At 44.6% G+C, this 24,543-nt stretch overlaps 1 protein-coding gene across 1 annotated transcript; it reads right to left on the reverse strand.

The window, feature by feature from the left end:
* Positions 1-5,590: 5,590 nt before the first annotated feature.
* Positions 5,591-21,346, reverse strand: LOC149339416 (glutamine synthetase-like). The gene is made up of 6 exons (XM_089550468.1): positions 20,985-21,346; positions 14,266-14,433; positions 12,916-13,065; positions 11,051-11,178; positions 10,235-10,437; positions 5,591-5,969 (listed from the first exon to the last, which is right to left on the reverse strand). The coding sequence occupies exons 1-6, from the start codon at positions 21,145-21,147 to the stop codon at positions 5,681-5,683; spliced, it is 1,101 nt and encodes a 366-aa protein (XP_089406594.1). The 5' UTR covers positions 21,148-21,346; the 3' UTR covers positions 5,591-5,680.
* Between the last annotated feature and the right edge of the window lie 3,197 nt (positions 21,347-24,543).

Genomic DNA, 24,543 nt, shown 5'->3' on the forward strand with positions numbered 1-24,543 from the left:
GGGTGAAACGGAACTGGCAATGGTAGAGTTTACAGAGGAATTTTATTTTGGCTAAGGACTGGATGTTTGTGCAATTATGTAAATCGCAGTGATTGTGCATGAAGCAAACTGCTTATCTTTCAGTCTGTTGAAGCTTGTTAAGCTTCAGTTTGTTGAAGCTCTTGGAATAATTCTATGTAGATGAGAACCTACACTGGAAGCCCTAAATTCAGGCGCTTTGAAAAAAGTTAGCTGCAGCATGCTTTGCACTGTACAAATGCCGAGATTATTTTGTAATGGCACACTCAGAATTATTTATTTCTCAATTTTTCAAAGCCAGTTATCATATTGCATTGAATCATGGGGCCACACCTACCGATCTTATTTGGAACCACCTAGGGTCTTGCAAAAATGGCCAATTCGATTCATTTCACATTCAGGATACAACGCCCACACTGCTCCTCTTTTTAAACAGATGGATATACTGCCACTACAATCATTACTTGAATACAGGACTGTCTTGACAATACACACATGCCTTAGAGACAATTACCCGTTACACTCATCGCTATTCTGTGTCCCACCACTATGCACTCGCAACGCCACTCATAGAATTCTCCTTCTTCCGAAAACGAAAAATGTCTATGGAGAAAGAAGGATGGCCCATGTTAGTATTAAGGTGTAGAACAAGCTTCCAAGTGAACTCAAACATTTTAAGACTTTTGCTGTGTCATTGAAGAAATATTATAAACAATGAGTGAAGCCAGCGTTTTTTCTTTCTATCTATTTTTGTGTGCTTGTATGTGTTTGTAAAAGAGGCTTGGTGCTCTGAATATTGTTGCTCTATGTACCCATTTATGTCTTTCTAATTTCATGAGCTTTTATATGTATGTAATTAATTTTAGTTATGCCTGCAATTTTCTTTGAAACTGAATCGCATCGATCCCAACTAGCTTTTAGCTAGAGATCCAGCTGTTTTCACAAGCATGCCTTGTATGAATGCTGAGAAATAAAATTGAATCAATTGAATCAATTGAATTGAATGTTTTAATGTTTTTTTTTTAGTGAAAACATCCCAAAAGCCACCGCGGTGGCTCAGCGGTTATGGTGCTCGGCTGCTGACGCGAAAGACGCGGGTTCGATCCCGGCCGCGGCGGCTGGGATTTCTTTGGAGGAGAAATTCTAGAGGCCCGTGTACTGTGCGATGTCAGTGCACGTTAAAGAACCCCAGGTGGTCGAAATTTCCGGAGCCCTTCACTACGGCGTCTCTCATGGCCTCAGTCGCTTTGGGACGTTAAACCCCATAAACCAAACCAAACCAAAACATCCGAAACTTCGCAGGCCTATGCAACCAAGGTCCGGTTAACGAGTCATATAGGCCAGAAGCTTTATGTCGGAGGGGCAGTAATTGAGCCCCTCTCTAACTTGACAGAGCTTGCGACGCGGAGAAGTTCAGATATTATTAATATAAGTGACTATCATTGAACATGCTATGAAACATAATATAGACAGGTTACCATGATTAACTAATTTCATGGTGTGGCATTCGTGGAATTAGAAATAAAAAAACGAGGCGTAAATAACATCTTCAAGCTGACAGTCAAGCGGTGTTTATTACCCCTTATCAAAACTTACTACTCCGTAGCCGACGACTGTTGTCGAGTACCCGCCTTAAATGCCAGGATTTCTGTTGCCAATAATAGAAAATGAATTACGTATCTCCCGTTCTTCGTGACGCTTTGGCCGGGCAGACGTGCGTGCGAGAGTAACCAGAGAGTGACCTCCCGATCCCTTTCTAAGCACGGTTACACGACCCTCTTTCTTCGTGCTGGGCATTCCATCCACTCCAAACTATTTTCGGCATCTCGAGTTTGGTCACTGCACGGCGCGTCGTTAATCACGCCGTAACCCACGTGCCTAGCTTCAGTTCCCACGGAGTGGCGCGCACAGTACCGAGCTTGTTCGAGACTATACACGCCGAGTGAGATGCCGTGGTCTTGCAAGCGCTGCGGCTCTGGAGCAGTAATCCCCCTCCCGCCTCCTCCACCTTAGAAGCGACACGCGACGATAGCAACCTCGCTGCAGCTAGTCCATACGGCACGCTCACTCGCACTCTGGAGCTCTAAAAATACCCCTACAACTCCTTTCTTCGACGTAATGAGCGTAGCTACATAGAAGCCTGCAGCATAACCCATCGATTCAATAGCTTGTCAGCGACGCAATCTGTTTCACCGTTGCCAGCGCCCTGACTGAGTGACTGCCGTGAGAGTCATCGCGGCGAAGCGTGGGCGGCGAAAGGAGGGATTCGAGTTGGCTTTGTGTTCCTGGTTCGCGTCTGCCATTGTGCTCGTCGGGCCTCAAGGGTAACCCAGTTTGAGAAGGTCAAGAATGAAACGGCAATGATGTCCCAGGACGGGCCTTTACGCTCGTTATGATGCGCTCCGCTTGTGTTTGTTGAAGACCCGTCTCGCGGGAGTGAGGGTAGCGCGAGCGCCTCCCGGCTCTATCGCGGTCGAAGATGATGTAGCTCCGCCTAGTGTGGCGTCGGAGGCTAGAGGGATTTGTTAGTCTAATAAGCCTTAGAGATGATTGATCGATTTGATCAGACTCTTCTGCGCTTGTCAAGAAGAGAAATGGGACGGACTATGCTGTGTGATGTCTGTGCCGTAAATCAACACGCCGCCAAGGCTTGAAACTCGCAGCGCCTTTGTGATGTCTCTGCATTCATTGGCAGAGACCAGCGAGAAGTAATCTTTTGTTAGTACCCCGCGATTAACACAGAGGTGCGCATGCGTAACGGCTTCATTTCAGGAAGTCAAGTCACTCAAAGTCGTATAAACAACTTCATAATCATTCTTTTGCAGTTAACTTGTTTCTACTTGTTTTGCACTGAACCATACATTTCAGCCATACTATAGATGCTTCGTAAGGTGGAAATATTGTTATCTTGTTTACTGGCCTGGAGGCATTTACAACGTTGCTACATATTAACCACGATGGAGACTAAAGTGTATAATTCAGACTCCATCGTGGTTAATATGAAAATATATTAATGTATGCTGCAGTGCGTATTGCAAATAGGCTTTTGAAGCCCATTGTGACTCATCTGCCGATTTCCTTGCAGGATATCCACTCAGCGTGATTGAACGGTTTGAAACTGGAAAAATTCAGGGGGCACTTTGGCTCTCTAAAGTGCTGCAAGGCGAAAGCGTTTCCTAGCGCTCTGTTTGTTGTTATTTACTTTTATTTTTTCATATTTTTTGTTTTTGCTTCTTTTCTTGTTTTTCTTGTTTTTTATTTTCATAACCTATTTTATTTCTTATTTTTGCTCATTTTTTATTTTTATTTTCCTTTTCTTGACTTTATTCCTTTTATTTTATTTATGAAACCTATGCATTCACTAGATGCGCCTTTATTCATGCTGGAACCTTGAGCCTTCGTGGCGGAGTGGTAGCGTCTTCTCTTCAAATGCCATAGGCCCTGGTTCGAATCCCACCCTCGGCGCAGTTTCTTTTTAAGCAGTGACGCCGAAAGGCGGACAAATCTGCCTGCGCGTCTGTCGACACGGCTGCCGACGCGTCTGTCGACATTCCTGCCGACGCGTCTGCTAACGACAGTATGAGGCATTAAAGGCTTTCGCCTTAATAATGAACCATAGTGTATAACAGCGTGTTATCTTGTTCTTCGTTCGTCCTCGTTTTACGCGCTGTAATACCATTTATCGTAACCAACACGCTCAACTTTCTGTCTTTCCGAGTAATGAAGTTTGGATGCAATCAAGAGCAAAGACGGTTATTTTTAGAGCATGCTAGCCTAATAACTTAGTTTAAACTAATCCATTGATATTTCAATCGTACAGGATAAGGAACAGGCTTTATTATAGGGATGCGTGCCTGTGCGAAGCAACCCACAAACACGTTATTTTTGCGGGGCGTGAATTATTGTACCAGGAGATATCCTGTACAATATGATTAGGCTTTCTAGCCTGGGAGATATACTTTGACACCAGTAGTTAAAAGGCCCGTAAATCACCGAATTTACGAAGTGAGACGGCATGTTTAGAACATATACGACGCATGACAGCCGGTGTTCCCGTATCGACAGTTAGCGTGGCGTCTACAAGTTGGGCTGCTGCAATAAGGACGCTTCATTAGAAAACAGATAAATCTTTGAAAATGAAGCTATAGCTTGTCATAAATTGTACAATTTTGTGTATTTTTGATTCGCTTCCGCTTCAAGACTTTTTATAGCACACTTTGTGCGCCTATCGAGAGGTTGAAAACAACACTTTTTACTACCTAACTATTTTAACAACGAAATGCTGCTGCTTACTGCACCCAACCACGAACCATGCTGCACAAGTTTCTTTCGGGCAACGTGCCCAGTTTATTGTTTTAACCTGCGATCAGAATACTTACGGTGCCGTGTGTACTCGGTAAGGAGCGAATAAATAGAGCAGCAATCGAGTCAGAATTGATTGATTACGAGATTTTCAGCGTGTGAGAATAAGAGCTGCCATATTTGGTCACGTGATAACGGTGCTATATTGCCTCCCCTCCGGCGCCCCCGTGAAATGCGATGGTCCTCATTCCCCAGTACTTTCTTTACGCGAACATGAGCACGCAGAGGAGTCTCAAAAAGTTTTATTTAACTACCTGATTTATTTATTACCTTCAGACAGACCGATCAGTCTTAATTAGCTAACAAAACAGCCAACCTGCTGCTCGAATTTTTTTAATAATTTTCTTGACTGATTATTTAATCGTAGTTTTGTGCTATGGAGCATGCTTACAAGCAGAGTTAATTATCCTTAATTCTTCAAGAATTCATTGCCCTCTGTGGTACTTGTCACACAAAAATCTTTTACCACCTGCCAAGAAGAGGAATGCAAAAGCAAGGTGTCTTTCAATCTTTACAACAAAGAGTTCGGCTCTCTAGAGGCTATGTTGCATTGGCGGTAACGTGCGAATGGCGTGTTCTTCTTTTTTTTTTTTATAATGTATACGGTCACTGTTCACCACTCACGTCACTAATTTCGTTTGGACGTGCAGTAGTATACACACAGCGCTATCTGCGGCTAATGGGAAGTTAGGAAAGAAAGTAGTGCTCGTGTCAAGTCATCTTTGTTTCGTGATTGTCGTTTTTCGTTCGCCAATCAAGCAGTTTCAAAGAGAGACCAATGCAATGGCTTAGGCGCGCAAAACATCGAGGTGACTGCAGGACATAGCACATTTTCAAGCCGCCATGTTCAGTTCTAACAACGTCTGTCCAGCGCGGTAACATAACTATGAAAAACGAAATTTAAAGGAATTGAGGTCGTTATAGTTATACAACGGGTGCGCATGATTCCAGGCAAGCACAGCTAAATACTCTGAAAACCAACAAAAATAAAAATAATGAAATGACGAAACAGAGGGGAAAGGGTAAAGAGTAGTGAAGGTAGGGAAGAATTAGTTGAACAGATGCGAAGAAGCAGTTATTATCAGAAGTAAGGTTTGCCGAAGGGGTCGCAAGTTTCACTATTTTTTTTGTGCCTGTATCTTGTGGCTGCAACTTAGGAATCTTAGCTTTACAGCGAACATCAGAAGCGAATGAGACTCTGTAGAGCCCACCATCGTTCTATTATATTTAAACGTAACGCTGACGCAATAATTCCAACTAGAATACGTGCAGTGAAGCACGACAGGACCGCTGTGCAGAGTCAGTTGATCAAGCAGAGTGTCTCGACGAGAGCCTGCATTGCCCGGTAGGGCTCGACGTTGGCGCCGGGCCTGCGGTCTTCGAAGTATCCCCTCCCGTCCAGCTCCGTCTGCCTGGGGACACGCACGCACACCAACTTGGAGCTGAAGCCAGCGAGGAACTCGCGCTTGGGAGTCGCCGTGAGACCGCCCTTCAGCCGTTCATCATTTGACTGATCATCCCTGGGGTTGTAGGCCGCAAGGTGTTGCTCGTGCCTGAGTTCGAGCTTGTGCAGAGCCTTCTTGATCCACCTGAAGGAGGGCAGGAGAGAGTTACGCCGCGGTATTAGCAGGAGTGTGTAGTCGCTTCCTTGTTCGATGCAACAAACAAACGAACGAACGAACGAACGAACGAACGAACAAACGAGCAAACCAACAAACAGACAAACATACACATTATTGAATTAATTAATTATACGATTAATTAATTATTCGATAAACTGAAACCACGTAAAAATAAACAGTAAAAGTGCTTTCGATGCTTTTTGAAAATACTCAGTGCCATTTAAGTCACTAGCAACTTTTTGCACAAACAGCTATCTGCGTAACTATTCACACTGCTCAAGTGGAACAGCGTTTGTAGCACAACTAGTACGATGTGCTTTCTAAGGGTCTGCGGGTGCATTAGAACTTGGGTAACGAACAACTAGCAGGCTTTACTTCTCCAGTCTTGAGAGCTAAACGTGACCTTGATTCACTTGTATTGTGTCGTCAGTATACAGACCTCTTCCGGAGAGAAGGGCGCTGTGCGTCTGTGCGTGCGCGTGAGCGTGCATGTGAGTGTGTGTGTGCATTAGTGCGTGCATGAGTATGTGTGTGCGTGTGTGCATGAGCACATGTGCGCATACCTCTTGGCGGACCCACCTATAAAAATACACCTGCCACATACGGGTGTCCACCCAACAACCCCACCCTCCAGAAGCCTCCGCCTACCAGAAATCAGGGATTAGCGGAACGAAAAAGCGAAGGCGAAATCAGATTCAAAGACGCAATGGAGAGCGATCACTGTAAACGCGAAAATAAAAAAAACGAAAAGTGAAAAAAGTGCACCTGACGCAGACTGTCGCATCCCATTGTACGAAAGACCGCCATTATTAGAGTTTTAGTCAAGACATACTGAACTACAGACCTGCACATATGGCGGGGTCCTATGGAGCAGCGTGCGCCAACTTTCGTTAGCTTATTATTGGCCGTTGAGGGCGCTCGGTTGACCTGTTCGTCTGCTATAATCATCATCATCGTTTGCCATTTTTGAGCAAGGTATTTAATACATTTGTTTCGTCTTCGTCTACTATCTTAAGACCAGCAATAAAAATATCCATAATGACGCCTTTTTTTGCTCTGAAAGAGTATAAAAAACGTCTTCCTTTTTATGCGCTTTCTTTTCGTCTGCACCACCGTGCCTAGCATAGATAAATGGATGATAATGATTACGTGGACAAACGACAAAACTGCCTTGTTTGAAAAAAAATGATGGAGGAGGCCATTTTCTCTGCAGGTATATATTAGAGCCACGCCGCCCATAGAGTTTCTTACTATTACCTAGAGGGAAAGCTGGCAGCCCGTCTATGGGAGTTTGCATGGCGACCTCTCGAGACCACTTCAGCCACCATGGGCGCTCAAAGCGCCATGGGGCGGTGAGCTACTTGTTGCGGAACTGCAACTTTTGGCCAAAAAATAATAAAAAAATAAAGCTGTTTGATAATTACAAACGTCCTAACATTCAATATCTTGTCTAATGATTGCAACAAACGAGCATAAAAGCATTTAAGTGCAAAGTTTGCCGAAAATAAGAGACGACTCGCTCTCCTATTGGCGAAGTAGTGAACACTAAAAAAACTAATACTTCGCAATTAACAGGCGCACTTTTAAAAGTAAATATGTTTTCAAAAAAAAATGTTGTTGCTTAGATACTTCAAGAGGTTTTTTAATGGCATTTCGGAAGAGTAAAACCTTTTATTGGCGTCGTGTGTCGTCGCGTTTTCACTACTATGGCTTTTGCACACTGCGTTCGCGCGAAAGTCGTCTGCTCACACACGAACAGCGTTTCCGGAATGAAACATCTCAGTAGTGCCACTCCGTGTTCCCGAAAAACTACGACTGTTCCGCAACAAGTAGCTCACCGCCCCATGATGCTTTGAGCGTCCATGGTGGCTGAAGTGCAGCGCCGCCAGCTTTCCCTCTAGGTAATAGTAAGAAACTCTATGACGCCGCCCGTAATGTTTCTACCCTAGCGGCAAAAGGCATGAAATAGAACATGCGCGCTGGAGAAGGGCCATTTGTGCAGGTCTGTAGTTCAGTAGGTCTTGGTTTTAGTATTGCGGGCTTTGCGTAATAGCGTGCATAGCGGAATAGCGGGTCCAGAGTGCGCATGCGCAGAACGCTAACGTGGAAATAGCGTTAGCGTGCGCACGCAATTTTCAGAATTTAGCGTTGCGGCAGTTGCGGCTTTTGCGCCCTTAGCGTGGAAACATGGCGGCGTCCTTTCAAGCGACAGCCGCCCGCTTCAGCCAATTCAGCAGCTCTTGCGATTCCGGTCGGCATGTTTACCGGCAACTACTGGTGTTTTTGCTTTTCGCTATGACTTACCTTGCTTCGACGATAAAGTTTAAGCTGCAATTCAGCCCAGTTTTTGAGATACGCTCTCGGTTCTGGAGCGCGCAAGCCTAATGGAACCTCAAGCTGCACTGCTACCGTCTGCAACGGCCCGAAACGCAGCAGAAACCTAGCAAAAACGTCTTGAACGAGACAAAAATAGATTTGGAGGTTTTTTGCGGTGTTTTATGGACTTGAATTATGTAAAGAGAGTTCATATTAAATTTTCCTCAAGTTTTTGAACATTAGACGTCATGTGATGGCAAATATTCTTGCCCCAACGGCTTGTAGTTAACATTGCATTTACTAGATGGCGCCACTATTTTACGTTTTTATTTCGTTTTATTTCAATTTCGGGGTCATTTTGCAGACGAAAATGAACGCTGCACTAATAATTCGTTTAAAAAACTGGGAAATATTATACTTTGGCAAGTTAGCGGCAATGTCGACCATTTTAGAAGGACCGTTGGCATCCATGTCGAGCAGATGGCGTTTAGCGTTTTCAAAACGCTACACTAAAACTGTCTGTGGGGATAGGTTGCTTGCGGCACGCTAACGTAATTTCCCTTAGGTCCGCTATCACGCTAACGCTATACTAAAGCTCTCTAATGTTATCTTTCTTTCAAATGGCCACGGTTATGTGCCACGCAAAGTATAGAAAGCAGCGACCCCGTATACAGTGTGCAAGCCCGCTACACCCAGTGGCACGGACCGGTACACTTATTTTCAGTCCTTTTAGAGTCCCATCGTACTTTTCGTATAGAGTGCGTGCCTTTTTATGGAGGATAGGATCGTTTCACGGGTTTCCAGAGGCGCGAAGAGCCCACTTCCCTGCGTTCACCTCAACACTAAGGACCATACGCTCTAAACACATGCTATCCTCAGGCGCATTCTCCTAGAAGGGAGAATGGACAACTTGGACAACTTGTAATGGAAACTAGAGGACAACTTGCTCCCTTTTTACCCCTTTCTTCCGTTTAAAGTGTACAGGCTGATGTTTAAGACATAAAGTTGTATGACAGTGCTTCTCTAGTGTCTTACTGTGTCGCATTTGCAAATGACATCTCTTGAGCATGCGTTAATTAAAATTGTTTCAAACGGCAGCATTGCGGTTGTCTGTTGGTGGTGTGTGCCACTCCTGGCACGCAGAACGACAGTGTAAAATCAAAGCTTTCACACCAGAAAGAGAATAGAACGCCCAGGATGCCGTTGCAGTCCGACTCTCAACTGTCGCGGGGCCTTCTATCCCGCATGACCATTCTTACTATATACACCGCAACGTGGACTCGGAGAGGAATCGCGCACGCAGTGACCCTGAGTTTGTTTCTTGATTCTCTTGATCCGAACTTGTCAGAGTTGGTTCTCAAAAAGAGGCGCTGTTGTCTCTCCCGCCCCCTTTCCTTACAACACTCCGCCCACCGCTATTAGTTGCCTAAATCCCAATCACATATGCGTCCGGTAACCGCTATATCACTGCTGTCTCAAGCCTCAACCCACTAATTTGATAAAGCTACCCGGATCCCCGACAATCCTTTTATGTCTCACTCTGGCGAACGGCTACGCACACAGGACGAACAACGGCAAGCCGCCTGCCGAAAAAAGGTCTGAAGACTCAGACGCAAGAGGTCGAGAAGTGGGAGTGAAAACTAGGATGTAATGGGGTGTGTGGTCAAAGAGTGGGCCATTTCGGAGATGCCAGTAGGAGTTGGAGCTAAGATGGGGGGGGGGGAGGATTGGAGAGGAGTCGAAATTTCGATATCGCTGTCACTTCAGTGGCCCGGAGAAGAGCGACATGTTTTAGAGTTTCTTTAAAAGCGACGTTCGTTCGAGCAGGTCCGGAGCCCGTAATCGGCCGACAGCAGGCCATTGAACTGACGCGCAAATGACTCCCACTTTGCGGTGCACTCTTTGGTAAGTCTTACTCGAGGCCGCCTTCTCCGCGTGATGTTTTGGTGCTGAAGTTGATGTGACCCGAGCCGCCCGGCAGATCGGCGATCTTGAAGGGAACCGGCTCGAGGCTGATCGTCACGTCGAAATCCTCCGCCACTCGCTGAAGGATGTACCGGGACATCCAGAGGTGGTCGCCCGCTTCGACACCTGGCAGGGGCCCAATCTGGTATTCCCACTGAAAACAACACAAAGCACCGCAGAGGCCGAGTTATCTATCTAGGTCAGCTATGCTGAGCACATGCAGTACAGGAGAATGTATTTATCCGCATATTTCTATACCCCTCGAACGTCCCAGCTGGAGGCGTATTGCAAGAGGAATCGTGAGTTAGAGGGATTACGAGGAAGCCACGAGGGATAATCATAAATCAGGACGACTCGAGACCTATGACAGCCCCTGCAAGCAGTGTACGGGTCTACCACCGTACGCTGCATGCTGTGGCCGTGGATTCGAGTGCCATCAGAGGCATGTGGTTATCTTTCCCTTTGCTTTTTTAGAAAATATTACCTATTTAAAACAGTTCCTTTAGTAATTTCCTTTTCTAATAAGAAAACCACAAGAAACTACTGTAGCGTTACCCTATGGTTTACACGGTCTCAGACTGCTGGCTTATATCCGCACCAGCCCCCAAACTGTTCTGTTCCTCTCTGTTAAAAACAACGAAGTTAATTCAGGTGTGTTGTTTCGCTTCCCCTGCATCTAATACTACGATGGCACAAATAAGAAAACGCAAAAAAAAAAAAGTGTTGCGGCCCGTGCCACGAACTATAACGAGCTTTCCCTGGCATACCTGTGAGAGGAAGGCTTCAGGGTTCGATCCGTAAAGCTTGACACCGGCGTAGGCGCATGCTTTGATATGAGCATCGGCTATCTGCCGGCCGGCGATGTTATCTGGTCCCACAGCATAGTAGTAGTCTCCTGCAATTTATAGAATGTCATGTTAAAGAGAGACCACGGATGCCGAACGAGGTAGACCGCTAGAACTTATTAGTTTAAAAACGATCTGTGGGATCTCATGCGACACCCTAATAGAATCTCACGTATCCTGGTGTTCCTGATTCTGTCTTCATTTTTAGTGAGTGGGAAGTTGGCTTTCATGCCACGGCAGCGATCAGTCAACGAAATTTCTCCTCTTTATAAGCGTACTTTAACTCAGTGCTTGTATTCCCCGCGTTCTCTGGACAACTAGTGACTTCGTTAGAAAATCTTTAGAGAGAAAGCCGCCGCGGTGGCTCAGTGGCTATGTTGCTCGGCTGCTGACCCAAAAGACGCGGGTTCGATCCCGGCCGCGGCGGCTAGAATTTCTTTGGAGGAGAAATTCTTGAGGCCCGTGTACTGTGCGATGTCAGTGCACGTTAAAGAACCCCAGGTGGTCGAAATTTCCGGAGCCCTCCACTACGGCGTCTCTCATAGCCTTAGTCGCTTTGGGACGTTAAACCCCATAAACCAAACCAAACCTTTAGAGAGAAAGTTTTTGACAGCGTTTATTATAATTGAAGGTGTTTAGTTCAGCTTCATGATGTGGCTTAGATAAACGTCTGAGCTGATGTTTAAGCCGGTATAGTTCGCCGCGTTCTGTTCATCCGAACTCCGATAGTGCGCCTTCAGAAGTGTTTCTTTTTCTGAGCTTGTGGTATAACGAATCAAAGTTACGGTTTGACTGGTCTGATATCAAGGTATACAACTAATAAAACAGAATACAGCTGCAGTAAAAATAAGTTCTTTATGGTGCTCCATCCATGACCCGCACGAGCTTTCTGTTTCAGCAGCCGTAAAGGGCATATCGGGGAAATTCGTGCGGCAACTTCATGGCAACTTTTTTTTATTTTCGCTCTTTCACAGAATGGTACAAAACTGCTACTCCGTGAACAATGCAACGACCGGTGACTCAGTGGCTGTGATAATCGGCTGCTGAGCCCGAATACGCCTCCATAAAATCAGGCCATTCGAATGGAGGACAATGGCGATAATGCCAGTGTATACCGTACATAGATTTCGAGCAACATTAAATTAATTCTGCGTGTTCAATACTTTGGCGTGCCTCATAAGCCGCACAGCTGTTCCGGCATGCAAAAGCCGATTAACAATAACTATTAGAGGTGCATTAAAAAAATTATCATGCGTGTTCTTTCACTGAATTCTAGCGTGTGCCGCTCAAGATGTAAATGAGTTGTGCTGAGAAGTACACTTTTGCTGCTTTGGAACAACATGGGCTTGTAAAAAAAAAAAAGCGCTGTGGGGGAAAAAGTGATAAGTCCGGTTCAATCCATATATGATAAAATATGGCACATATAAACATATGAAAGCATATGGTACGTATGATAACATTCATAAACGCGGCAAGATACATATTATATTGGTGAATGTTAAGTTAACAGCAGAATTGTAAAACTGTTCGAGGTTCTCGGTTCGAATGCTCTAGTCCTGTTCCCATCCCTACATTTATAGTATTTTTTTCTTTTTAAGCGGTATATATTTGCTCAGGACATGAACCACATAGTTCGTCGTTGCTTTCCCATTAGTCATTTGGGACAGGCAGTGTTCACGTGATGTCACGGACATAATTTCAGTGAAACTTAATAGGCACTGGCACTTTGGACGGTTGAAAAAAGAAAGTTTAAAGAAATACGCGGTTGCAAGGAAGTGCACACTCACGGCATTTCTTCAAAGCCTGCTCGTCCTTGGGCCAGCCGATCGGCACACCATTCCGTTCCAATATCACGTACTCCTGCTCGATGCCGAACCATGGATCCTCGTCTTTCGCTGCTTCCATCGCATTCCTGCAAGGACAGCGCGTGTTCGTTTCTGAAAAAATGCAAAACCATGAGCCAATTCGTGAAAAAAGCGAAACCACCAGACAATCAGGCTAAATGCATGCTTTCGCACGTCTACTCGGTTTAACTAGGTTAAAACCCTACTATTTTTGTTCTTTTTTTGTTTTGATCGTTTTCGCTCCACGCAGGTTCCTTATAGCTTCTTATCTGATTGTATGATAATATTTATCTGCCCTTCGCGCCTTTCTTCTGATCCTTATCTTCTTCTGTGCGTTGCTCCCACACCAGTCAAGTTATTAGTATATACTTCTTTGTTTCTATCACATGTTCGTTACTGTCATATTGTCTGGGCAACCACCACTGATGCAAACCTAGCTAAACTCCTCCTAATGCAGAAAAAATTCTGCGAATCATAGCTAACGTTTCCTATAAGCAGCACTCAAATAAGTTGTTTAAACAATATAACATAACACAAGTATACCTCTTATACAAATGGATGCTGTTGAGAAAGTTCTATTTTGCCTCTAGGCAAAACAGCACAACTCTAAGAGAAATTGCAAATCTGCATTAAAACGTTCCAGCGTACATCACTCGCTTTCCAGAAATCTATAATGTTCCTCTTCCTCCAACTAACTATGGACATCACATGTTGTGTAATACACTTCCTAGGCAACTAAATTCATATCTCGCACAAGGCATAAACATCTGTAATCTCTCACTAACCGACTTTATGAAACTTATAAAGTCTTACGCTCAACATATACAATTTCATTGAATTATTATTTTGTTTTCCTCTTGAGCAATGTCTGCAAATGTTTTCTATATGTATGCGTTGTTTGTTATACATGTTTGTGGAACACCCACAAAATCATATCTTCCAATCTGTGTACGATAAATTGTCTAAATTTATTAAGTTTCTGTTAAATTTATCAGGTTGTTTAACTTATTAAGCTGACTCATTTTATCCGTTAACAGTGTTATAAGAAACTGTGCATGTGTTTCCTCTGCTGCTGCAATTGTACTGGGACTGAAGGCCTTTCAAGCTGCTTTATGCAGTTTTTGCCACAGTTCCCACTATTTTCTTTAAATGGAAAATAAATAAAATCAATCAATCAAACCTGGAGCACCAACTAGCTCAAGCAACGAGCAACGCTGTCTACTCTGTCGATGACTGTGGTGAGAAATCATCGACGAAATGCGCTAAAGTAGCGAGACAATTTGATAGGGTTACCGTTGGGCTTGTGGTCCGAGTTGAGAACTTCGCAGAGAACCAATTTGTTTCGACCTCCAAGAAAAGGGTCCCGGAAGAGAGCAACAGGGGCCAGAAATAGCTCCGATTTAACGTCTGCGTCGGGCCATTGAGACGTGCCCATGCCGCAGAAGGTAGACATCGGACAATCTAGAATGAAAAAAATATTTACATATAAGCAACCGCGTTTTAAGCAAGGGCGAAGAATTTCAAAGGTGATTCACTGGAAAACAGCCCCAATCTCCGCCTTAAGAGTACGGTGCGATGGATGTATTGTAGTGATGCACAACTATCAGAAAATTGACTATCGATAGTGCAACTATCGATAGACTATCGATAGTATTATCGATAGTGTACTATCGATAGTAATACTATCGATTCTACCATCGATAGTATTACTATCGATAGTAGAATCGATAGTATCACTATCGATAGTATCACTATAGATAGTATTGCTATCGATAGTGTTGCTATCGATAGTACTACTAGCGATAGTACCGCTATCGATAGCAAGACTGTCGATAGTGAAACTGTCGATGGTAAGTCTATTGATAGTAACAATATTGGTATTATGCATTTGTTGGCCAGCGATATAACCAAAACATTTGCGATACCTGATTGGTTTGACGGTCTCATGTGGCTTAATGTCCCAAAGAGACTCAAGCTATGAGGGATGCCGTAGTAGAGGTTTCAGGGTAAATTTCGACCAGCTGAGGTTCTTTGACGTGCACTGGGACAGCTCGGAAAAATACCTGGAACTGCATCCGGTGAAAGAACAAACAGCCCAAGTTGTGCTCGCTAGCTGACGTGACCGCTGTAGAAATGGCTTTCGCACACATGCTTCGCAACTAGGACGGTCGCACGCTAACATTTTATCCAGAAATTTACATAGGGAACATCTGCAGAGCTCGCTGACGCGTTAGCCGCGAAAACCGGCGAGTCCTGGCAGTTACTCATACCATTACCTCCATACCACACACTCGGGAAACCAACTTTAGGATGCAGTGGGTACGCGTGGTTGGTTTTATAGTATCGATAGTACTATATATAGCAATTAGTATCGATACTGCTATCCATAGTACTATCAATGGAACTATCGATAGTACTATCGATGGTACTATCGATAGTCTTTTTTATCATCGATAGTTCGATGACTCAACTATCGATAGTATCCATAGTACTATCGATAGTTTTGCATCCCTAATGTATAGAAAAACGCCCCCGGAAGACACGTCACCGGAAAGAAGACCCCCCGAGGAAGCATCCTCTAAGAAAAAAATGTCATTATGTGAAAAGTGACCCAAAGAATTAATCATCCGTAACCCACGTGACAAGAATATGCCGTCTTTATTGGACTCTTCCTTGAATTTGAGAATAGATGTTAGCATGAAGTATTTTGGAGTACCAGATCATACCACGGTCATGCAGTCCCAATTCTGAAAATAAATACCGCAGCGTTTAAATCAGTCATGAGTGGCGGATGCTCAAATCTCTGGGGGCAACGAGACGTTTGGTTACACCCGCTTGGGGAAATTTTTTTCTACTTTGCAAATGGGGAGGTTTTTTTCCGGGGGAGTTTTTTACGGGGACATTTTTTCCAGGGACAAATTTCCGGGGACAGTTTTTTCCGGGGACGTTTTATTCCGGAACTCATGGCGCGGTAGCGTTAATGGATCCTTAAGTGCACTGCGGTCACCTTTACTTATGATTTCGGAGGATTTGTTTATTTTTTTTTTACCTACCGCAATACACACAAGGCCTCCCTTTAACCAAGCCGAGCGAACGTTCTTCTGTGATCGAGGGGTAGAGTGCCCGGCTCAGGACCCAAGGGGCAGCGGTCGCATTTCTTTCTCCAGAGGTACTACGTAATGATGGCAGAATGACGTCACGAACCTGTATATTAATGAGGAATTGTGCAGCGGCGTCATCACTGTTTTACTGTGTGTTCGCTGTGGGGTGTTTGAATTACCCGCGCGAGGTGATACGGTTGTGACTTCAGGACCCTCTCGACCAATCGCTGTTTTCTCCACAAGCTATTGCAACGCCATCTACGGCAGTTTCTCAGCTGAACGAAGCCATTAGGGCTATCGCGTTGGTAGCAGCCGTCAGGTCTGAGCGTCCAGATTTTCTCACACAGATCTTTCACCGCAGTGTCTTCGAAAAGAACACAAGCTCTTCCGCAGGATACTGAGGCTCGCCTAGCGCTAGCGCTGGCTTCTCGACACGTTCTCCTTTCTCTCTTTTTCATTTTCCACCATTTTTCTTTCTTCCCAGACAATCTCTCTCCTTAAGCATAGTTACTAACACTAAGCATAGCATGTCGCTAGATAAAACCTGCGCTTTCATTAAACCTCTTCTAGTTTTTTTTTTTTTTTTAGCCTGAAAGAATCGCACCAGAAGGTGTACAGATGGAACTTTCATCTCTTACTTTTCCACATCTTTATTCCGCATAGTTGGGCCTCATAATATTTATCTTTGCAATAACAGACTTGTGTTCCAAAGCGCCGACGCGTTGTTCCAAATTTACCGAGATAAGAAAATTTCGGTTATAATCAACTACATACAAGTCCATATTTCTAGGTAAATACGCAGCCATTATACGAAATGCAAAAAATCTCCATATTTCCCTGCAGAGGTCTAATAGCATGGCGTTTGAGAATTCAAACAAATGACATACACCAACGCAAAGCGCTTGTTACGGTGTGATCGCGTTGACAGCATTTAAATAAGATAAAATGAGATGAATGCACCATTGAAAATTTTGATTGATCAGAACGTATGAGCTTCTTGGTTCGAAGCGGTCAATTATAATGTGTTAGAACTGTGCAAGTTATCAGGAGCATTATTATGACTCTGGGAGTTGTGCACGCTTAAAGTGATTACTTGCGTCCATATTTTAGCTGTGTTGAGGGTTTTTTTTTTTTTAGGCGCAAGTTGAGATCCCTTGGGCTAATTTTCAGACCACAACACGCAGAAAGAAACACACGCATGCATATTTAAATTGACGGAACGCCTCCAGATGCCAGCACTATCCGAAGACACCAGGTACAGAGAATAATTTCTTTTCTTTGATGTACGCGCTCCGTATACTCCTCGCAGCGAGCGACAGAATTAAAAACCAGGAAGAACAAAGCGACAAGATCCCACACAAAATTGTGTGGGTACCGGGGCACACGGGGGTGGCAGGGAACCAAGAGGCCGACAGGATAGCTCGAGGATACATTACTTTCCGAGCATCCGACGAGACCGCGGAACTCGCGCCAGCACCCAGGGAATACTCGGCCATACTACAAAACTATGGAGGCAGAAGAATGAGATATCTAGCAGAACTTTTTGCTGGGCTAGTTGGTCCATTGTGACATTGGGGAAAACAGCGCAAAAGAAGAAGCCCGACGGCGAAACGAGGAAGTGACAGGAAAGAGCGCTGACTGACAACTGAATTTATTGAGCGAAACTCGCGCAATATATAGGAAGGCCGTCGGGCTTCTTCTTTTGCGCTGTTTTCACCAATGTCACAATGAGATATCCCCCACCGCACAAATCTCTCAGCAGAGAGGAAGCTGTCACTTGGAGGCAATTACAAACAGGCTCTTTCCCAAACCTACATATACTAAACAAAATGCCCCGTATACGATATACGCAGACAAATGTCCCTGGTGCGACGAAAAACCCACTCTATATCATATCACATGGGTCTGCCAAAACATAGACGTGGTCCCCAAAATACAAAACCCGAGTGCGGAGCAATGGGAGACTCTGCTGTCCAGCGACCGCTGTGAAGACCAACGAGGTCTGGTACAGCGAGCTCAACGGGCGGCAGTGGCCAGCGGAGCCCTGGACTGAGGGCAACCTACCATTGGTTAGAGGTGGACGACGTCGGGAGGGAAGGCTCTTGGGGATATATCCAAGGAGAAAACATCTCTGAAGATGCCCCAAAATCGCAGAAAAAAGGAGCACTAGAGTACAATAAAGTTTTCCCTTCCCTTTCCCTTTGCCGTAAGTGGACAATAGGCCATGAAAGGACAGAAATTCGAACGAGCACGCGTTTTATGCCGCCCGTGAAGGCGCCGTTTTTGCCTTTCTGGGATCGTGAAATTTCGACTCTTTGAGAACGACTGATCTCTTCGGCCATCACCAACATCATGATCATCATCATTCTCCTGGCAGTCAGTATCGTTATCAGTAGCCAGGTTGCGCCCACTATAGCTCCGCCCCGCGCTAGAAATTCTAGAGGTCCGTGTGCTGTGCGATGTCAGTGCACGTTAAAGAACCCCAGGTGGTGGAAATTTCCGGAGCCCTCCACTACGGCGTCCCTCATAGCCTGAGTCGCTTTGGGACGTTAAACCTCCATAATTCATAAACCAGCAGTTATTCTATTGCAGAAACTTTCCTAATCACCTCTCCTTACCCAGGTCTCCAACGCGTTTCTCACGGTGCCGCACGCCGCTCGCCTTACTGGCAAAGCCGGATGTACTTTCGAACGACCAATGGCAGTTAAAACCAGCACCGGCACGGATGTAGCAACTGATGAATTCGGCCGCTTCGGTCTTGGCGTGAATATTGTTATGTTCGTCGACATAAATCGGCAGCACAACTGGAGCCAATTATGCTAACGCGTGCCCTTCCGAAGCACTTGTATTGGTCGTCTATTTTTTTTTAGTGCCTTCAGTGTGGTGTTGATTTATCGGTTCGGCCAATGTGGGAGTAACTACAGTGATAGTGATGCGCTGACATTTGCTTAAGTTGCTAAGATCCCATACGACGTAGCAGTTAATAGCCGTCATTTACGTGGTAGTATCCTTTGCTTCAATCAAGGCGCGAATTTTGAACGGCTCTTGAAACAGGATTTTTAACAGCTTTTTTTTTTGTTAACGCACAACCTGAGATCGAGATAGAGGCCAACTTTCCTCACATGTCATCATTATCATCAGACTGACTAGGCCCACTGCAGGGCACCCCCCGTTTGAAAACCATGATGGACTATGGAAAGGAACTAACAGGCGCAACTGGTAATTCCCAAAGCCCTTCACTTTGGTGATTTTATTATTTACGGGGCGTTTAAATTCCCAAAGCGACTCAGGCCATGACAGACGCCGTAGTGACGGGCTCCAGAAATTTCTACCACCTGGGGCTCTTTAACGTGCAATGACATCGCACAGTATGGTCTTCATTCATTGCAGGAAATGTTTATATAAAAAAAAACTACAAAATAATGCAAGAAAAAAAAAAAGCAGTGACCTCCCAATCCGCCGCACTGATAAAATTCGCAAAATATGGATTTTTTTGGTGCAAGAGAAGGAGTTTTTCGTTAAGGTCAATAGACATCAATGGTCTGGTAAGAAAAGGGAGCCCCTTTTTGAATTTCTCTCCAATACCTACTAGCTCGCAAGCGGTGTACAGAAAAAATTGTGCTCTACGCAGCCTGCCTCTGTTGCCAGTATAGTTCGTTTCTTATTGATATAGCGTTACACGGCGTCCCTCATAGACGGAGTCGCTTTGGGACGTTAAACCCTATAAACGAAACTAAGCCATACCTTCAGATTATTAAATATTCAAACAATGCATCGCACAGTCTTCTCTGCACACTCGCAGAAAGTCAGCCCTGTTTCTTCATCCTATTGAGACAGCCCTTATGGTTTGAAACCAAATAAATAAATGAATAAAAGCTCGCGCATTCCTCTCGACCGGGCGCGTGTGCAAGTAACTGCAGGAGGGAAAAGCGACCTTGCTGAAATATTTTTCTTTTCTGATCTCCAAGTATCTCAACTATGCCGCATTGACTAAGCGGATTCTTTCCACGACAGGAAACGGCGAAATGCATATAAAAAAACTTTTTTATCCGGTGAGCACGTGAGAGGCGCAAAGAAATGAATATCCATGGTTACTTTCTGGAGAAATATCTTTTTGTTATCACTTTAATGTACCTTAGCTAATGGGTGAAGTTGAATGATACAATTGACTCGATTAGGGTAAAACGATATACTTAAAGGGCGGCAGAAAATGACTTTGCATTCGGCTTAATAGAATGGAATGAACGAATTTGAAAGAAGGTAAATAGATCTCACAAAGCAAACAAATAGAAAGAACACAGCTAGCCTCTCAAACAAAAATAGTGCAGGAACAGAAAAGGGACATGCAAGGACACACACACGAGCGCTCGTGTGTGTCCTTGCTTGCCCCTGTTCTGTTCATGCGCTATTTTTGTTTGACATGTGTTACCAACAAGCCCAAGCTGCCGCCTTGACAGCTAGCCTCCGCTGTAGCTCAACGGTTGTGGCGCTCGGCTGCTGACCCAAAAGACGCGGGTTCGATCCCGCTGCGGCGGCCGAATTTCGGTGGAGGAGAAACTCTAGAGGGCCGTGTACTGTGCTATGTCAGTGCACGTTGAAGGACCCAAGTGGTCGAAATTTCCTGAGCACTTCACTACGCGTTCCTCATAGCTTGAGTCACTTTGGGACGTTAAACCCCCATAAACCAAACGAAACCAAAAAACACAGCTAAGCATTATGTGGTTTAAAAATGTTCGTCCTGCCTTGCCATTGCCGCCTTCTCTCCCATATCTGCAAAAACATCGCAGAGCAGCCACACAGCAAGAAAAAGTTTTAGGCAGGAGCCCCTCCAGCTGGCTATGCGTTCAAGTTAGAGGTACGCTTTTAAACCGTGTATTATAACGGCAACACAGAGAAAGCCTTGAGCCCTACCTTCGGGTGCTTTCGGTTCGTAATTCAAAACCCTCATCTTCGACCGCAGGTTCTCCAGCGTGGCATCGACGAAAACGTACGTGCAGAACACCTGGTCGTCAGGTTGGTCGAGTTCCAGGTACTTCTTGAAGGCTTGCTGTCGCAGAGTTGCCATCGTCGACATTTTCGGCTTCCACTTTAGATTAGTACGCAGAGAAACTTCGTATCCAGCGACCACACACTTCTATAACATTCTTTGCTTCCTGCGTAAGTGTGTGCGTAGGCGAGAAAAAATATGGGCCCGTTAGCTGCAAGTTTAAGTAATAAAACGAACGTGTCAGCCAGCTTACGCGGCGTTTTGCTGCCGGAAAGAAAATGTTGGCCGCTTTATAAGAGAAACAAACCGCTATGAGCAGCTGCACTGCTGTGGCATTCCGACGTCACAGGTGCATGCACGTGGCGCGAACGATAGCAGCTGCGATGAGCATTCTGCAAAGCCTAGGGCGTTGGCGTTGCTTCGCGACTCATTTCCGTCGATTTTGAGCGCTTGATAACGCCAGCTGTATCTGAGTGTATAAGCAGGAGATTTACCGTGTGTGTGTTACGAGCAGCAACATGTTTAGGGGAGCATATCTTGCGAAAGCGTTCATTAGAGCGAGTGTGGTTTTCCCAGCCTGGTAAATATTTGCTAATCTGCTAGCTCGCCCGTACGGCTCTTTGCCTGTCGACTTTTGACATTTTAACGCTACACGCATTCCGCACGTCTGAGACGAAGCCACGGTGTAAGAGGACGAAGCTTAGCGAATACAAAGCGTCTAAATGTGCTCGGTTTCTTTTCGCGTCTTAGCTATAGCACTCGTCTTGTCTGACGCTTTGGTTTGTGCTCAGTTAATTACGTTATACGTTTGCATTTAAGTAAGGGTGCGCGAATATTGAAAATGTTCGAATAACGAATCGAACAGTCGCCCATTCGATACGCCAGGCGGATCAAATGGTGCATATGCAAAATTATTCCGACCGAATTGAATAATTTCTCAAGTCGTTGAATACTTTTAATATGGGACACTAAGCTCAAAAAATGCGCGTCATAGTTTCCTTGGACGACTGTTTCAAAAAACAAGGCACACAACGACGCGTCACAGTGCACGGGACGAAAGGTTATGCTTTCCGACGCGGAGAATTTGTGTGGCGTCGTTAATAATACTCTTGACAAGCTTGGACGATGCGGCATAGCTGAGGCAGGCACAACAATCCCCGCCTTAGTACCCAATGTCAGAGACCGTGACTGATACGTACAGTCTTTGCCAAAAGTAACCAGGCTCCATGGCTTGCTTCTCATTCGTATAACAGCTCTCACGGCTTCCTTAAAGATGAAAAAGTTCTTTGAAAGTAACAACAGGGGTTCTTCTTACAATACAAAGATTTAGAGCTTGAGGGCCGGCATAATAGCGCTAATATACGACTGAGAAGAAAAACGTGCAGCCTGGTTACTTTTGACAAAGACTGTACCTCTCGCTTCCTTCGTCTACTGAGATTTGCCTTCGTTGTGATCGGTAGCAAAGGGTCATTTTCCTATGCATATAATAAGAGTTTCACGATTTAATTTTCTGACTTCTTGCTGTGTCTGCCTAGTTGAGCTTAGTATTGCGTTTTTTATCAGCTTTGGCTATTTATTTATTTATTTATTTATTTATTTATTTATTTATTTATTTATTTATTTATTTATTTATTTATTTATTTATTTATTTATTTATTTATTTATTTATTTATTTATTTATTTATTTATTTATTTATTTATTTATTTATTTATTTATTTGCATTAACCATAAGAACCCTCGTGCCAGGGTGTTGCATAGTGGGGAGCGACACAAATACATATTTGAAGGATACTGCGCAAGCAACCCCCAAAAAACTACCATTTAATACAGTACAAACATGGAATAAAACTCATATTGCACATAAACAGAACCGCGAAGAATACAACATAAATATGTGCGGGGGGATAGATGCATCATCATCAGCCTGACTACGCCCACTGCAGGGCAAAGGCCTTTCCCATGTCTCTACAATTAACCCTGGCCTTTGCCGGTAGCGGCCACCGTATCCCCGCAAACTTCTTAATCTCATCCGCCCACCTAACTTTCTGCCGCCCCCTGCTACGCTTGCCTTCTCTTGAAATCCCCTCCGTTACCCTTAAGGACCAGCGGTTATCTTGCCTTCGTATTACATGCCCTGCCCAAGCCCATTTCTTCCTCTTGATTTCGACTAGGATGCCATTAACCCGCTTTGTTCCCTCACCCACTCCGCCTGCTTCCGATCTCTTTACGTTACACCTATCATTTCGTGCGTTGTTCTTAACTTAAGCTGAACCCTCTTTGTTAGCTTCCCCGTTTCTGCCCCATAGGTGAGTACCGGCAAGATATATGGTGGGGTATATGCACCATTCCACAAAATCACAACATACTCGATACAGCAAATAGTATAACTGCACATAGAACCGCGAACATTATAGCATAAAGGGTATATGCACCAATTCCCAAATTCACAACATACTCGATACACCAAATAGCATAATGCGCATAACATAATAATATGACAAAGAAAATCTGCTAGCATGCGTTGTTCTGTTGCCGCAAATTTTGAAAAGATGGTGGTTAACTTCAGTAGCACTGAGTGACGGCAGGTTATTCCGGTCTCTTCTTATGCGAGAAATTAATGATAATGCATAAAAAGAAGAGAGGTACGTTTTGCGCTTTACTTCGCTGTCTGAGGCACGGCGCACGGAAGACTGCATGAGTGGCAAAAAGAAATCATCATGGAGGGTGGAATGATGATATAGTTTATGAAATAAGGTTAGGCGAGCGAAGTGGCGTCGACGGGATAGTGATTTCAACTCGACTAGTTGTTCAAATGCTGTAACGCTAGTGAAATGTGAATAATCTGAAAATATGAAGCGAACAGCATAGTTTTGCAGTGATTCGATTTTGATGGCGTATGCTTGTTCAGGACCCCATATGGCGGATCAGTCACATACGCAAGTGGGACATAAGTGCCACATAAGTGAAGGTGCGTGCTTCAGTTAACTCCTAAGAAGACCGACAAGAGGCGATAACTCCATATAAGTTATATAGAACCTTTCCCCCGCGCCACCGGTAGCGCTTCGCTGTTTCGCACGTTGTTTCCTTTCTCACGAATATTCGCCCGAGTAGCATATACTGGTGAAAACGTACGTTTCGCATTTCATTCAGCTTTGTCACTGTTTCATTCGCAATAGATTAAGATTTCAGCCACACCATTTGTATTCGAATTGGCTGCAAAGCCAGATTATTCATAGTAGATTTGGTTAAGAGAAAGTACAATTCGCACACCCTACACAAAAGGTTTTGGCATGAGCGCTGAGACTTGCATTTTTTTCGCTGATACAGAGACTGAGCACTCCCCAGCCTACTTGCAAAACCATTGAGCGGATAATCTCACGTGGGATAAACTTTAAGGCGGAAGCCTTTAATGCCTCATCGTTGTAAGCAGGAGTTGTCGACAGAAATGTCACGCTTTTCAATTGGTCGAAACGGTCGTGACG

Source organism: Amblyomma mixtum, chromosome 6 (assembly GCF_055824585.1).
Source record: "Amblyomma mixtum isolate Tamu chromosome 6, ASM5582458v1, whole genome shotgun sequence".
In the NCBI taxonomy this organism is placed as follows: domain Eukaryota; kingdom Metazoa; phylum Arthropoda; class Arachnida; order Ixodida; family Ixodidae; genus Amblyomma; species Amblyomma mixtum.

Bases quoted from the DNA above. Each gene is read 5' to 3' on its own strand.
- LOC149339416 (XM_089550468.1), bottom strand. From the start codon at position 21,147: ATGTCGACGATGGCAACTCTGCGACAGCAAGCCTTCAAGAAGTACCTG. The intron at 11,179-12,915 runs GTGAGTGTGCAC...TATAAATTGCAG, and splicing joins GCAGGCTTTGAAGAAATGCC to GAGACTACTACTATGCTGTG. The intron at 10,438-11,050 runs GTATGCCAGGGA...TGTTGTTTTCAG, and splicing joins CTGAAGCCTTCCTCTCACAG to TGGGAATACCAGATTGGGCC.